Source organism: Triturus cristatus, chromosome 7 (assembly GCF_964204655.1).
Source record: "Triturus cristatus chromosome 7, aTriCri1.1, whole genome shotgun sequence".
NCBI classification, from domain to species: domain Eukaryota; kingdom Metazoa; phylum Chordata; class Amphibia; order Caudata; family Salamandridae; genus Triturus; species Triturus cristatus.
The window spans coordinates 1,519,792,741-1,519,810,383 of record NC_140590.1 but is presented as its reverse complement, the minus strand read 5'-3'; the positions used below and the strand labels follow the sequence as shown (position 1 = coordinate 1,519,810,383).

At 43.4% G+C, this 17,643-nt stretch overlaps 1 protein-coding gene across 1 annotated transcript in view; it reads left to right on the top strand.

Moving 5' to 3' along the window:
• BMP7 (bone morphogenetic protein 7) overlaps positions 1-16,077 on the top strand; it is a 342,006-nt gene extending 325,929 nt beyond the window's left edge. Inside the window, exons 5-7 of the mRNA XM_085619280.1 lie at positions 5,047-5,123; positions 12,818-12,928; positions 15,758-16,077. Of these exons, the coding sequence (XP_085475406.1) occupies positions 5,047-5,123; positions 12,818-12,928; positions 15,758-15,907 (338 nt within the window). The 3' untranslated portion in view covers positions 15,908-16,077. The remainder of the gene's footprint in view (positions 1-5,046; positions 5,124-12,817; positions 12,929-15,757) is intronic.
• Positions 16,078-17,643: the final 1,566 nt, after the last annotated feature.

Here is a 17,643-nt window from a genome sequence, read left to right as displayed (position 1 = left end):
TGCCATCGGTTTGGGCCTGCATGACATCGTCTGCGTTATCAGAGCAGTAGTGACCTCCGAGTCACCTATGTAGGCACCACCTCAGCGCACTGACGTCCGTTCTTTTCACTCCAGTCAATTGCTGATCCTGAAATAGTGCTACCCTCTGTCATGTTTTGATTTTTTCGACATTTTGTCCACCCTTTTTTTGGTGAGTAGACTTTTTTCCATCCTGTCTAGGAACACTTCTTGATTCAGACTGTGCAGCGCCTGTCACCGTGCCATGTCAGTGACTGATTCGCACCTGGTTTGCCTCTGGTGTCTGGAGCAGGACCACAACTTGAAGTCGAGATAAGACTGCCAGGCCATGGCTCCGAAAGCTTAGAGAGAGCAGTCCCTTAAACTACTTGTGACCCGGCACTCAGCACCGCATCGCACAACTCCTAGGAGGTTTTGTTCACAGTCCCAGTCAAGAGGAAGTCAAGCACAGCTCCGGGAGTCCCAAGTCCTCATCCTCCCGCTCAGTCGTTGGGTAGGTCAGGTAAGAGGCATGAGAAACACAAGAAGTCAAAGCGTGCTTTGATTTCTCCCCTTTTGTCGGCTGCCGCAACTGAGTAGCCTAAGCATTCTAGGCCTGCTACTTTAGAACCTGAGCCTGGGTTGGCGCAACACATCCCCGCCTTTCTGGGAGCCGGCGAGACCCCTGCCACGTTAAAGACTTGTAAGGCTCCATGTGCCTCATATTTGCACTTCTGGACCCTACCGGTGCACCTTCGGGATCCACAGCCTCAGAATAGGGCTCCATCGGGTTTCGCGCCGGGGGCTACTGACCCGGCGCCAATGTGCCCCCATGGATCCGGTCCAGTGCCGGTCATGCCATTGCGACCTTCCCCAGCCATGACGCCAATGCTCCCGGTGTCGCTGGTGGCCCCCTGGCGGTGCCTGCCACATTCTGAATCCCGCCACCCAGAACTGGAACTGTGTTGACTAATGCCGATACCAACGCTGACAGAACCTCCTGGTACTAGGTTGTTTCCTGAGCCCTATTTCGAAGGGCTAGCAGTTGAAGATTGGGAGGGGTCACTGGACCCTTTAGAAGACCAGTCTCATCAAGTAATGGACTGGTGTGAGAAGGTGGGTGAGGCCAGTGGACTGGCCACCTCTCTACATTCTGGCATGCTTTCTCCCACTACCATGGCTACAGAGGAAGGAATGACATTTGCTACGGTGGTGGGAAGGGCTTCTGAGGTCCTGGACCTTCAGCTCCATTCATGTGGTCATGATTAAGATCTTGATGAAGGTCTAGCAGCCAATTGTCTCCTCTTTGGAACCCTTGCTACCCTTTAATGAGGCCCTCACAGTTGTCCTGCTGATACAAAGCCAGCCCAGGAGCACTTGTGAATAGGATTGGTTCACAGACAGATCCCGCTTTCTTCCCCAACCAGATCTCACAGTAGTGACAGATGTACCACTCCTGGGATGAGGCAGCCACCTGGGATAGGTGCAGATCAGTGGACTGTGGTCTCCGGTGGAATCCAGACTCCACATCAACCTGCTAGAGCTCCAAGCAATTTGTTAGGCATTGGAAGCCTTTCTTCCATCCATCTAAGGAGGCTAATACAAGTGTTCATACAAGACCACCACCATGTGGTACTGTACCAAACAGCAATCACTAGAAGAACTCCACAGAGTGTGGAGGGGGGAACGGGAGGCACGGGGTGCTAGGAGCTAGCGGCCTCCATTAATACTATTGACCACAAGAAGCTGCTCCTAGAATGATGTGACCTTACTACAGTTGTAAAGTTGTTGTGAGTATGGACATCTCACAAAAAGTGACGGACTGGCCTCACACACCACCTGGTGTCATGCTTCATCATCGGCCAGTCCTCGCCCTCCAAAACCTTCATTTGATGGAGGGCGGGCATACACCTGGAGACAGGGATGCACTTCTAAGCTAAAGAGTGGGGGCCCATGGGGTAGAACGTGAAGTTAAAAATCATTATAGTTACCAAGATATTTTTAATGTGATCAGTAACTATATGATACTAAAAACAGAGTGGCGGCAGGTGGGGTATTTAGGTGTCCCCTAGCCGTCTAGTATAAGGTCGACATGTTACTGCCTTGTTGGCCCGAGCGGGTCCAGGGCATTCATCAGGACCTAGGGTTACAAAAAGAGGGCTCCGTTCTTACCAACTGGTAGCAAGAGAATACCACTGCGCGGGTGTGGCGTGGGCCACACTCCACTACCTAGATGGCTTCCAACTGTCAAGCATCATGTTCGGGCGGACGAGGAGCAACACCTTAGGCTGAATACGGGACACTCTGCCTCAGACAACTGAACAGAAGTGTCTCCTCCCTTCCCCCATGTGGCAAGTAGTTTGTCTAACTAGGGCTTGACAGTTGGAAGCCATCTAGGTAGTGGAGTGTGGCCCACGCCACACCCGCGCAGTGGTATTCTCTTGCTACCAGTTGGTAAGAACGGAGCCCTCTTTTTGTAACCCTAGGTCCTGATGAATGCCCTGGACCCGCTTGGGCCAACAAGGCAGAAACATGTCGACCTTGTACTAGACGGCTAGGGGACACCTAAATACCCCACCTGCCGCCACTCTGTTTTTAGTATCATATAGTTACTGATCACATTAAAAATATCTTGGTAACTATAATGATTTTTAACTTCACGTTCTACCCCATGGGCCCCCACTCTTTAGCTTAGAAGTGCATCCCTGTCTCCAGGTGTATGCCCGCCCTCCATCAAACGAAGGTTTTGGAGGGCGAGGACTGGCCGATGATGAAGCATGACACCAGGTGGTGTGTGAGGCCAGTCCGTCACTTTTTGTGAGATGTCCATACTCACAACAACTTTACAACTGTAGTAAGGTCACATCATTCTAGGAGCAGCTTCTTGTGGTCAACTGTACCAAACAGGGCAGGATCGGGTCGTGGACCCTTTGTCAAGAGGCTCTGGACTTGGTTCGAGCACCAGGGCATATCCCTGTTGGTTCAGCACCTGGCAGGTTCACTGAATCCCAGAGCAGATGAACTCAGCCGTCTATGCCTAGCGAATCATGAATGGTGTCTTCCTCCGGAGGTGGCAAAAGGTTTCTTTCAACAGTGGGAAGAGTCTTGGTGAGATCTGTTCGCCTCTGCTGAGAATAAGAAATATCAGCAGTTTTGCTCGCTGGCGTTTCCAAGGCCCCTGTCGCTCAGAGACCCTTTTCATCTCGAGTGGTGCTCAGGCCTCCTGTATGTCTTTCTGCCTATACCACTCCTGCCCAGAGTTCTCAAGAAGGTCAGGACTGACTGCGTCTAAGTCATTTGTGTGGCCCCGGACTGGGCATGGAGAGTCTGGTATTCTTAGCTTCTCCAACTGAGCATCAATCCTCCAATCAGGCTGCCCCTTCGGGAGGATATTCTTTCGCAGTTTCAGGGGAGGGTTCTCCACCTGATCCTGTCAACTTTATGCCTACTTAAATTGGCAATTGAGCAGTGGCAGTTGACAGCATTCGACCTTCCTCCCGAAGTCTGTAATATTTTTGGCAGCCAGGCATCCATCTACCAAGTCAGCGTATGCCTGACAATGGAATAGGTTTGTAATATACTGTACAGCAAGGTCTTTTGACCCTCTTTCTGCTTCCCATTCTGATATTTTACTTTTTATTTTAACCCTTGCTGTGGACACTCTAAATGGGTACCTTTCAACCCTGTCTGACTTTCTGCGACTGCCAGACCAGACTCTGTTTAAATCTCCCATTGTAAATAGATTTCTCAAAGGCCTTGTACGAATGTTCCCACCTTCCTCTTTCATCATGCCTCAGTGGGACCTAAATTTGTCTCTCACCTTCCTAATAAGCACTCCGTTTGAACCTCTGGACAACGGCCTCCTTCGGCTACTTACCGTCAAGACAGGCTTTTTAATGGCAATCACATCCGACAGGAGGGTGAGCAAATTGCAGGGTTTGCCATCTAAGCCTTCTTACCTGACAAAACTTCCTTGACAAGTTGGTGCTTCGCAAAAGGGCCTTTTTCCTACCAAAAGTGGTAGCACCCTTCCATGAGGGAAAATCTATCACCTTGCCCACTTTCTATACTCATACGCATTCCTCTAAGGAAGAGGAGCGACTCTACTGTCTGGATCCAAAAAGAGCATTGTCGTTCTACCTTGACCCCACTAAAGAATTCCGGGTGGACGACCAACTCTTTGTGGGGTATGTGGGATCTAACAAAGGTTGTGCAGTGCAGAAGAGGACTCTCTCACAATGCTTCATCCTCTGCATCAAGATTTGCTGTGCTCTGCTGAGGAAGCAGCCTCCTGAATGCTTAACAGTTCATTCCACCAGAGTTAAGGCTGCTACCACGGAGTTTCAACTTGGAGTTCCAGTCCTCGACATTTGTCGGGCAGCAACGTGGGCATCCCTACACATGTTTACCAAGCACTACTGACTAGACAGTCCAGTCTGCAGGGGCGGTCTTTTTGGGCGCTCTGTCCTGCAGTACTTCCTGGTCAAAACTTGTCCACAGTTCCTCCTCAGGGGATGGTATTGCTTGGTTATGTATTCAAAGGAAAGGAATCTGAAGATAGATGTCTCTATCAGATAGACCAGTTACTTACCTTTGGTCATGCCTTATCTGGTAGAGACATGATCTAGCAACATGTTCCTTGCTGACCCAATCATCATCCGTGCACTGCGAACAGGTTTTTATGCTCAGGACTGACCCCTTTCAGGGCCCTAGTTGTCCACAACACACCAATGTGGGTGCACTTCTGGCACGGAAAGTTGTGAGAAGTAACTGACGTCAGCGCACGAGGTGGTACCTATATAGGTGACGCGGTGGTCACTATGACGCAGATGACACCAATGACATCGCACGAAGCCGACTGGCGCTACCTACCGGCACGCGGATGTCTTGCTCAAAGAAAACTCTTCTGGATCCAGTCTAACACCTGGGAAATTCAAAGTTAAGGAATCTTCGGTTAGATCATGTCTCTAGCAGATAAGGCGTTACCTAAGGTAAATACTTTGTCCTTTAGATTTATTACATTAAAGATTATTATTTCATTTATTTCAGAAAACAGCAGCAGTGACCAGAGACAAGCATGCAAAAAACACGAATTGTATGTCAGTTTCAGAGATCTTGGATGGCAGGTACATCTTGACATCGTGATGCATGTTGTTTAAAATGAATTTCTGGGACTTTAATTTTTACAATCCTCCTGAGACAGGGCAGCATCAAATGAAATTGTGGAGCAGGAAATGAAATAGGAAAGAGTAAAGACACACAGATGTTTACTTATGCCCCGGTTTCCTTAATCCAGATGTTTCATGTACTACCTACATGTCTTCTCCTGACTGTTTTAGGACCTGTTTCTCACTTAAACATAAATATTGGGGGTACCAACTAATGTTTATACCCAACATGGCGACCTAAGAGGTGATCTTTCTTTGAGAAGGAGCATCCATTTCATATTTACAGATGGGATAACAAAATCTTACTTCAGTCCATGTTACAAACCTGATTTAAACCGGAGAAATGGTATGGAATTTCTAAGAGAAGGATCAGACTGTACACGATATATCGAGGGTGGTTAGAGTCCAGCCGTGTTGTATGTTGGGCCACCATCCAGTCTCTTGAAGAAGGTCTGACACCAGAGTCATGGGCTATATACTCCAATAGAGTGGACTTAATGTGTTTGTCCATTGACTTTCTGGAGTAGATTTTGGTGTCTAGGTTCCCAGTAGGCACGAGGGCACCACTTTCTGAAGTCACCCTGAAAAATGTCACCACTTCATCACTAGACCCCATGTAGGGTGCACATGACTTTGAGTATAAATTTGAACTCTGCCTGGACGGAACAGATTGCTTTCAAGGTGCGTTTCATGTGCTTGTACTTTAATTTATATTAAACCTCATCCTGTGATTTAGTTTACAGCGCTTGAGGAATCATTTGGAGTATAAGTAGAGAACTGGTATATCTTGATAACTGCAGTTATTTGAAGGATAAGAAATCCGGTTTCAAGATTATACCTATGCCCTTTATCTTCAGTGCCACCCAGCACTATATTTTTTGTTTATGCACTGTGAAGCAGACCCCTAACATGAGGGTGATATTTGAGGTTTTATTTCCTTGTTTTTCTGACACCTAAAGTGCTTTAAGTCGTTTTCACCCCTGTCATCAGTGATTCTTCATACTCCCTGTTGACGAGCATGGCCTTTACTTCTTACTAAAGGTATTCTAGGTTGTAAATAAATATCGGTAGGCAATTTCAAATGGTCTATTTCTCAAAATGTATAAAGCATCTCGCTTTCTTTAATTTTTCTGCATTGCTACTACAATGTATTTTAAATCTTCATATGTTATTAATCATAGTTTATGTGAGAGGAACACTGTAGGAAAATGTACACTGAAGTGATTCTTGAGCTGTGGACAGTGGCGCTAAGCAGGATAAAAGGGTTCATACATCAGTTGCACCACTCAGTTTACAATGACCTTACAGGCGTCGGCAGTGGCTAGGTTACATCCACCTTACAAGCTCAAACCTCAGACAATGGATGTAATTGTATGAATGTTGTATCAGTATTGATGAGGAAATGCCTCCACATAAATCATCAGCAGTAATTATCCGGAACTGAAAATAAAATATCACTCAGATATCCGCTTTAAGTGTTTTTGTTCTAAAGTGTCAAGCCAGTGGCTAGAAGAAATAGAGACATTTTGCTGCCAAACAAACAAATGAACTCTTTTACTCCAAACAAAATCTTACCATTTCATCAAACGTTTTTTTCTCAAAATATCAGCGGTTCTGTTTTATGTTACATACCGAAATAAGATTGTCATTTTCATCAAGTATTCTCTTGCACAGGTGCAAATTCTGCCTTACTTGCCCATGCACTAATATTACATGGCAGAAATAATCATTATTTGCCATGTGTTTTCACCACTATGCCAGCTTTGGTCACAGTTATATCAATAATGCCTATACTAAACCAACGATTATCATCTTAGTGACAGGGATTGGTTTCATACTGCCTGTGATGCCCACATTATGCCACGAATAGCGAAAATTAAGCCAGGGTTAGACTTCAGCATACAAGAGACCAGCCCAAGTCTGTAAAATTACCATTTGTTCTGTTTCAGGGAATATCCGTTGATAATCTAAGCACTGAATAGTCCCACCCAAGTGTGGGGACTCCGGAGCAGTTCTTTCAACGTCACATTTTCACAGTATCTTTACCCTACTCCAGAAAGGCCATGAAGTATGGAACCAAAATGTAGAAAGTTGTAGCCTTCAGACATGTTATAGTGCCAACTCCAATAAATTTACTTTAAAAAACTGGGTGAAAAAAATGATTTTTTTTTAAAAATCAATATAAATGAGTAGAAGTGTTTTTTAAACCATGCTTCGCAAGACTTTTTACATTATTTTAAGGTGAATATTATGGAAAGTTAAGGCAATATAACCAGCATAGGCTGTAGCATTGAAACAATGTGAATAGACCACTGTGCCTTTAAACTCCACTGCCCCCTGACCTCCAATGTCCCACCATGCCCTGCAGCAGTAGTTTCCAACCCCCGATGAAGGAATCTTGGAGCAGAGCTCTGCCATTTTAAAGTTTTTTTCTACAAACATTTTTAATTTTTTCCCCACCTAAAGTGATTCACTCAACGTCCGTTAGGGCATAGAATATTTTTTGATATTTTCCTGGCATGAATAATATCTATTTTTTCACAATATGCCATCTGTTTTTGGGAAATGCCCTTAATGGCAAAAACAGACCACCAGAAGATCTGTATTCTCTGTTTGCCAAACTCTCATGCCCCCAAAATGTGTTGCCACCGCAAGACACTCTCTAGGCGCACTTTGAAGGCGAGAGAAGATTTGCTTCCATGGCCAATTGGAGTATTAGAGAAGGCTAGATTTCCTGGTTGGAGACATCTGAAAGGTGAGGAAAGAGTGTTCACCCTACCGGTGGCCCTATCTCGCACTATGAGGAATCCACAGAGGGAGATCCAAAAGAATCTGGCAAAAAACTTTCCTGTTTGACTTCGAGGAGATGAATAAGAAGTACAACACCTACTTGCTCGCAGTCCGGAGCTGGTGCAATTTCGATAACCCATACAAGGATGAGGAGGAGTGCATCGTCTGAGTCACCATACGATGTTCAGGTGTGGTTCGATGTCATTTGGCTTCTTGGACTAAGATGTTGGAGTGGCTTTCACACATGAAAGCTAACAGACCTCCATCTGAATTGGACTCAGAGTATTCGGGAGCTTATTCTCCATCTAGACCGACTTCTGGATTCTCCAGCACCTCCTCAGTCTCCGACGGAATGGTCTCCTCCTCCGCCATAGTCTCTTCCTCCTCCCTCCACCTTCTTCTCCACAACCTGCAATTCCAGAGGTAATATTCCTTGGCTACCACAGTCACGTGTACCAGTGGCATCTACTCCAGGGCACCCTAGATCTTGATTCCATCACACCAGACTCGCAGCAATAGGTCTAGGTCAAGATGAAGATCTCCCCATTTCATCTTCACTCAAGATCTCCCAGGAGTTCACACTCAAGACAAAGATGATCTACCTCCAGAGCAAGTTCCTTACGGTCTCATCATACTACATCATCTTGGAGTCCGTACTCTCCTGCATTGACAGATTTACCTTCAGTGAGAATATATCCTTTGAATGATACAAACACTTTCCAGGAGGTACTTATTAGGGGGTGCCAACAAACTGAATATCTGCTTCTAGACCATTTCTCCCTTTGGTTCCAGGTCTTTTAGAACCAGCTATAGAGCTACTTTTGACACCGGTTTCTGTAAAGCCTGCACATTCCTGCTGACCGGAAAAAATACGAACCACAGGATCGGGATCCACCTTTCCCTTGCACAGATCCTACACCAGACTCCGTCATTGCCTTTGCTGCCTGAAAGCTACATACCACAGCGCTAACATCTACTGTTCCTCTTGACAAGGAAAGTAAAAAATTGGATTCAGTGGGCAGAAAAGTCTTTGGTACCTCTGCTAGATCTGTGAAGGCTGCTAGCACAACCACTCTTCTTGGTTATAATGACAGGCCTCTTTGGGATTGTATTCAGCAATTCTTTGAAGAACTTTGCAGGAATAGATGTCAGGACTTCCAGGAAATTGTTAACAAAGGCATGGTTTTGTCATATCAGGTCATCAGTGCAGTAGCAGCCCATGGCTATTGTCCTGGTTTAGCACTTCTGCATTCATCTTGGCTCAGACTCACAGGCTTGAAACCTGAAACACAACATCGAATTTTGAACCTGCCTTTTCCAGAAACACCCTATTCAGTTCTTAAGCTGACAACGAGATGTCTTGTATGAAAACTGAACTCGACAGTCTGAAAGCTGTTCAAGTGAAGTAATGGTGGGGATATAGAAGATATTCCTATAGGCCCTATGACCTCCAATACTTCCATCACAGGGTGAACCACTCATTGGTCTCAAGGGCAAAAACAGCAATCTCAACAGACACAAGAACATCAGCAAAACAGATGTCAGTCAAGGGGCGGAGGAGGTCAGCAACCACCAGTCCAAGCCACTAAACCAACAACCGGTGGCAAACAATGAGCCCCAACCCCCTGCCATTACCCACTCTGGTAAGGGGTAGGATAACATCTTATCTACAAGATTAAAGCAAAATAACCACAGACTAATGGGTTCTGAATATTGAACATGGATACGGTCTCACTTTCCTCCACCATCCAGTCCACCATAGAAACCATCCCCTTTCATTAGAAAACCCTGCAATAAGAAGTCTCCATCCTCTTGCAAAAACATGCAGTGGAAAAATTCCCAATTCCCATGAAAGGAATTGAAATGTATTTCCTTTAATTTATAGTGAAAAAGAAAGAACCAAAGAACAAATACAGACCGCATTTTATACCTCAAGAAAGCAAACAAGTGCATTTGCAAAGAAAAATTCATAATGTTGGCGCTTCATCAAATCTACTCTTAACTCCATCAGGAGACTGTTTATTTTCTATAGATCTGCAGGATGTGGATTTCCACATCCTGATAGCCAAAAAACATTGGAATTTCCTGATGTTCACTGTAGAAAGAGACCATTACCAATGCAAAGTTCTCCTTTTGGTCTCAAATTTGCACCTCAGACTTGCACCAAATGTATGGCAGTTGTAGCAGCTCACGTTAGCAAAATGAAATTGTTGTCTATCCATACCTAGATGGTTGGCTCATCAAGGCATCTTGGTACCAACAAGCAAGTCAACATTATCAATTGAATGTCATCCCTCTCAATCAGCTGGGACTGCACTTAAATTACAAGAAATCTCTCTCGTTACCAGTTCAATCCCTACATTACCTGAGTGCAGTCCTAAACATTGTGCACACAAGTGTTTCCTTCGGAAAAGAGACCATTATTTATCCTTCAAAAAATGTCAGTCTGAAGTCAATAGTACATTCAGCGACAAGACAAGTCACTCTTCTAGAATCAATGACATCTTGCATTTTTTAGGTCCCAAATGCATAACTCTACATGTGAGTCCAGCCACAGTGCCTAGAAGATTATTGGGGTCAACTCTCAGGAAGATGGGAGGACTGAGTGATGCTAACCACTCATGCAAAACAATATCTTAGCTGAAGGTGCCGCACAAAGAATCTTCTAAAAGGAATGAACTTCCATCAAGACATCCTGACCCAAACCATAGACATGGATGCACATATGGACCATCTTCAAATTCAAGGCATGTGGTCTCAGAAGGAACAGTCTTACCACATTAACATTCTAGTGTTGAGAGCAGTACACTTAGTCCGGAAGACTTTCTTTCTGCCATTCAGAATAAATTCTCTCCTTGTTCAGATGGGCAATACACCCATGCATTATATGAACGAGTAGGAAGGGAACGGGATTCAGACCTCTATCTCCAGAGACACAAATAATCTGGTAATGGTAAGTATCTAGAGATCTCAGGATTACAGCAGTCAATCAACAGGGAATCCAGAACACGTAAGCACAGTCTTAGCAGAACAATTCGAGAAAATCATGCATGGGTTTCTAAAAACTCTGCACTGCACAAGATCTTTTGGGGTTTCCCGCAAATAGATCTTTTCCCCCGAGGACAAAACAAAAAATGCCAAGGCTTTGTCTTGAGGTTTTACCAATCAGGCACACTGGGGATCTCCCTATTGATTGACTAGTCAGGCAAATTTATTTACGCCTTTCCTCCAATTACTTTATGACAACAGTGATCTACAAGCTGTCTCACTGAAAGGCCAGAGTTATTCTCATTTTTCCAGAGTGGCCCCGACAGTGGTGGTTCATGGATCCCTTTCACCTTTCAGAGCACCCACACAGGAGACTGCCATGCAGCAAGACCTTCTTCTTCTACGACGGCCAAATTCAACACCCCAACCAGCAATTGCTGAACTTATCAGCTTGGCTCTTAAACTCATACAACATGGTCACTTGAACGTTCCTCAGGAATGCATGGATGTTGAAGAGAAACCAAAAGACCTTCTTCTAGAACTTCCTAGTATTCTTTTTATCATGGAAGAGATTCTGCATCTGGTGTGCTCAGAGCAATTTCAGCCATCTCAAATGCCAAGAACAGGTGGTTCTTCCATACTGCCTTTATTTGGCTAAAACAAAATCGCAATTTTCATCTATTAGAGTTTATCTTCTGGCAATCACCTCCTATTGAAACTATCCTTCAGAAATATCCTTTCTCAAAATGCCTATAGTCAGGATTTCCAGGAGGGTGTTAAGAAAATCAATCCTCCTCTCAGAAGGTCTTCTTCTCCTTGGAAATTAAATATTGTCCTTTCTCAACTTTTGGGGCCTTCCTTCAAACCCTTTAATAAAGCCTTCCTTCGACATCTTTCTTGGAAGGCGTCCTTCTTGGTCTCTATAACCTCTGCACGTAGAGTTAGAGAAATACAAGCCCTATGCTACCACAAACTGTACACAGTATTTCATAGTAATAGGGTAGAGATGAGGACACGTCCTAAATTCCTCCCTAAAATAGTGTCAGAGTTTCATGTCAATCAGACTATCCCTCTACCTGAATTTTTTTTAAATACCTCTTGTCCTTCAGAGATTTCTCTATACTCTCGAAGTAAGCAGGGTTTTGAAATTCTATATAGAAAAGGTAGTCTTTGAGGAAGTCAAAGCAACTTTTTATAAACTATGATCCTTTAAGTACAGAATTCGTCACTTCAAAACAATCCTTGCCTATATGGATTGTCTCCTGCATAATCCTATTTTATGGAATTCTGTTATATAGGGTATTCATCAGATAAGAGTGTTACCATAGGGAAGTACCTTGTTCACCTCAGAGGTCTCAAGTTATTATACGATAGCACCTAACTAAATATTGTTTATATACTGTGCAAGTGTGTTGCAATTTGGTTGTTAGAAGCGCTGTGTATTTCGCACTGTTCTCAATTCAGTGTTTTTAATTTAGTGGACCTATAAACTAGGCTCATGTAGATTTCTTATTGGAGTACATGTAGTTTATTAACCTAAGTTATAGATTAATTGGGTCGAGCTTTTATTAACTCTATGGGCTGCTCTTGTTTATTTGGACCCTGATTCTGTGTAACAACCTTTTTCTTTTTCTACCCTTTACTGTGTTTGGCATGCCATGTTTTTCTCTTGACACAAGCAAGTGCAGTCTGCTGTTCTGTTTTGTCTACAGATGTGGAATGCATTGGCTTTATGATTGATGTTGTTTAGTACCATGGTGTTGGTATTGGCTTTGTGCCATGAAGCTACAGTATCTTACTGGTAACCGTCTAGTTATTTCTATCTAAGCAGCACATACCATGTTAATGCTTTATTAATTTTGCTTCGCATGCAGGACTGGATAATTGCCCCAGAAGGTTATCCGGCGTACTACTGTGATGGAGAGTGTTCCTTCCCGCTGAATTCCTACATGAATGCTACAAACCATGCAATTGTTCAGACACTGGTAGGTTACTTCTGTGTGCTTAAAGTAACTCTTCTGAATGACATCCTCACATATGCAATTACCTCGGTTGCTCTGTGGAAGCAGGCTTTAAAAGATGTTTATGTGGCTTTTGCCAGAAGTAAGAATGTTTCCTAAATATTTAAATGAATGTTAATGCTTCTTTGTTATTACAGCTGGCAACCCATGAGAGATGAGGGTAATGAGTAGCTGTATCACAGACCTTTATTTAAATGATTCGTGTGTGTAATTGTTGTACTGTAGGGTGGTACTAACTTAATCTATGCATCTATTTTAATAAAATAACTAAAGGAAACGTAATAAGTGCGGTCGCGTTATCTTCATATGGAATTACTGATCTCATGTGTGTTTTAAGATCGTCGTTGCCTTTCGGAGGGAAGAGAGTTAAATCAGAGTAGGCCATTCTAAGTCCAGGGAAAGCACGGGATTCTGGGATAGGGACTAAACAGATCCTGAGACAGTGGAAACGCTGGCTCTGGGACAACGTTACGCAGACACTTGACAGAGAAATGCATACTGACTTTAGGAAAGCATCAATAATGGCAGACGGCACCGACACTGGTGCCAAGATATGGATAGATCAATGGTGGCCGAAAAAGCAGTCTTCGCGCACAGACGGTGTCCGAAAAAGTGGGTGTGGGTCAAGTGGAATTTGTTCCGTTGCAATATTTGTGACCCCCCGGCTGAGGAATTAGACCCAGACTTAAGCGACTAGCCCACAAGAACTATTAAAGGGGCAGATACATGCCCAAGATCAGGGGTCCGGACACTTTGATAATCTGAGATGTAATTTAAGGCGACTCTTTGCAACGTCTTACCTGGGTAAACAACCTATAATGTATGTGTCATGATATTGGACTTTGCTAAGTGTAACCAGCATTGTTTAGTGTTACTTTTCTGAATAAATAAAAAAAGTTAAAAAAATGGCAGAAGGAAGCATGGATACCAGGGCTGTGTTCCGCTGGGCCTATGCAGGCATAGGCGCATGGTGCCACAGACTTGCTGGAGACCCGAACCCCTGTCGACTGACTTTCAGATCTGTGATGGGGATCCAAGGGCAATTATCAGTAACCATCAGCACAGTGACAGCGGGACCAGGGACACTGTCGGAGGACCCTTGAACGTTGTGATTGGGGACTGTGACTTCTACCACACGGAGCTGAAGGCAGAGTGTACAGAACAGGGAACTGATACTGGGGCTGGGAAAACTCAGTGACTGAAATGGGCACATGATACAGGGAAATAGGGATACTGGGCTGGAAACAGAGAATGGAACTGGGAAATTGTGACACTGCAAAAGGAAATTACAACTAGGCCCAGGAATACAGAGAAACAAGGACACGGCCATAGAAACCGGATTAGTAAATCGCTGACTCTGGGGCAACAAAAGACTGACAGTGGGCCACAAAAACACTATCCCTTCGGGTGAGAGAGGTTGGAGAAAGGCGACTGCATGCCACTAATCTGGTTTACGACGGCTGGACACCCTCTCCCATGAAGAAACGCATTGTCCAGTCAACCTTTGGCTATGACGATACCAAGTAACATATAACTTTAGATTGTAAGCCTGCTGTTTTCTTCATATGCCAAACTTGCTTCCAAAACACTGGCCAAAAAAGCCTGAAGATGTAGGAAATTGTAGGTTTTGGGTTCACATCAGTGTGAGTTATTGAGGCACACCTACAGGCAAGCCTCACAATTTTTTCTTTCAATCAAAGCAAGACACAAGTCAGACCCCAATCATTTGCAGGGTGAGTTATGTACAGCATGAGGGTCTATAATAGGGTCAAGCTGCAAAAGCATTTCAAAAGGTAAAACTTTTTTCCTTCCATAGCATAAATGGTTAAAAATAAGGAAAACAAACGCCAGTAGGTCTTGATTGCATTTTCACTTACAAAGACAGGCCTGTCGGCTTTGCTAACAGAGCTTAGCATGCTGAACCTGATCAGCGAACTGGCAACTGAATTTGATTTCTAGGGACGCTTAAGGTCCTGAAATGGTAGCCATTCGAGGAATGACCATTTGGCGCCCCCAGCAATTAATTTATTTTCCTGTAAAGTGATTTAATGTCTTGCAGTGACCAACAATACAAGTAGAGGACTGCTTTTTCTAAACCTCGAATGAATTAAAAAATAATTGAATGTGTTGAAAAAAACACGTTTGACTCTGATTTTCCACACGTAAAGTAGTTCCTCAAGAGGTGCAATGCAATCACTTCCTATGAGGAGGAAGGATTCATCAACAGCCAATAACATGATGTCTAAGTTGATTCAAGATGTGATTAATGCTGACCCAAAACAATGATTTAAGGGATCTCACACTAACAAAGCAATGGTCGCAGAATTCTAATCGAAACCCAACTCTAAGTATGTTATGAGCAGAAGGTTCCACAGGTAGCTGGGTTATCAGCCCAGACCTAAAAAGGAATGAGATTTGCTAATAAAGCTTAAACAGCTCTGCTCTTGTGCTCAGGTGAGTTTTGTTTTATTGTGGATAACTGCATAGGGTAGAGTTAAAGAATGCTTATGCTAGATTGGCCAGGAGGCAATAAAATCCGATGAGTTTCCAGAAATGTCAAATAGAAGAATTATGTCATGAATCATCACCTTAACATTGCTTTTACGTTTATTGAATGTTTGATTGAATCCAGCCATTACTTCTCTTCTCCAGCACCATTGCATCTGTAATTAGATTAAACAGAGTTTTCTGATGTCTACTAGCGTGGTTTTGGTACGTTGTTGCTAGACCATGCGTGTTTTGTAGATGGTTTTGCCTGAAAATGACTGAACATGGTTACATTTATTTTTCCAGGTTCATTTCATCAATCCCGAATCGGCCCCGAAAGCCTGCTGTGCCCCAACACAACTAAACCCTATATCGGTCCTCTACTTTGACGACAGCTCCAATGTAATCCTGAAGAAATACCGGAATATGGTGGTCCGCTCCTGTGGCTGCCATTAGAGAACTGAAAACATGATCGCACCGCGATGTTTTTAGACGCGAAGGATCATTTTAACATGGATTGTGCTAAAGAAAGATTTATGCGCCGCGCCCTTCATCAGGTTTATAAAGTTCTATTTTTCAAACTCCCTAAGACGCTATTTTAAAATAAAAAGAAAAGAAAAATTGAAGATGTCTGGATCGTAGATGCCTTTTTTTAAAGCTGTTACATTATCGCATCATTCACGTACATTATATTTACCACTTACTTAGGTGGACTAATGCCGTTTTATTTAAGTGAATATAAAATAATATTGAAGTTACGTAGGTTTTTTGGAGCCCAAACAAGTCAAAAATTTGAAACGCATTTCTTTCCCCTCTCTGGCTATCTGTGTTGCACAATTGTTTAAATCTGCTGAATTATTTTCTGTTATTGTCAGAAAGCAAAGAATGGAAACCATCTAAACTTGACAGAATGTTTCATAAACTACTGCGTTTTTTTTTAACCTCTGCCTCAGAAGCAGGAGTTCAGGGTCGACTAATCGGGCATTGCCTTTGTGTCTAATGAGGGATAGTGGTTGTGGTTTTAATGGCTTGGATGCTGCAAGTGCAACTATAGGCGAGAGGTACGTACTGAGCCTGAGTTTTGGTATTTTGGGGGGATATGGCCAATATATCCATTATATTTCTGTTTTTCAGAGGCTTGTAAGGGTGTGTGGTTTGACTTTCAATCTTCTGAAAGAATGAAAATGCAGTTGTCCTTAGAGCGAGTTCCCACATAATGGTAGCATTCCAGCCTTCAGGGTGATGGCAGTACACACCTTCTTTTACAATCTTTGATTAAGTCGTGTCACGCTTTTGAGCACCAGCGCCCAGGGTATACCATCACAAACACAGTGGACGGAAAGTAGACTTCCACTGGAATGAGACTGGCCAGGCTAAGAAAGGGGCCTCCCATGAGCACCGTCCACAGTCAACCTTGAGAGATAAATGTATTCATGCACAGAAGGTTTCTCTATGAAGTGGTGACGTTCTGTTGGATGCAGGGGTAGCTGTACTCATTTTCTTACAGTAATGCCTGCATTTCTTGGAAGGTCTGTGATACTACGACAGTGAGACCACTCATCTTTCAACAGCTGGTACTGTGAACCAGTGAATGTTACAGTCTAATTGTTTTGAGTTTAAACTTTGATGCAAGATGGACTTTTCCATCATGGAAGTTTTTATATATTACAGACCGGAGAAAAGTCATTTACTTTAATCTACGGTGAAGGAAATCTTCCACAGGACTATTTTACACCTTCACCGTAGATTAAAGTAAATGACTTTTCTACGGTCTGTAATATATAAAAACTTCCATGATGGAAAAGTCCATCTTGCATCAAAGTTTAAACTCAAACCAATTAGACTGTAACATTCAGACAATGGCCATTAGATATTCACATTGTCTACTTTTACTGTACAGCACCTTTCTAGTGGTTTCCTCTTAAATGTACAGTAAAAGTAGACAATGTGAATATCTAATGGCCATTGTCTGATTAATCTGTGATTCTGTGATGAAATCTACAGATAAAGTCCTACAGAAGCAATGGAAATGGTCTCATAAAATGTTTGACTGCTTATGCAAGCATTCTGTAGATATATTCTTACAGAGTAAACACTGCGTTATTTGCTTTTACGGTGTACCAATTTTTTAAAACTCCTGCTTGAAGACTTTAATCATTGTAATTTGTTGAAGACCTCTTAGTATTTGTAGT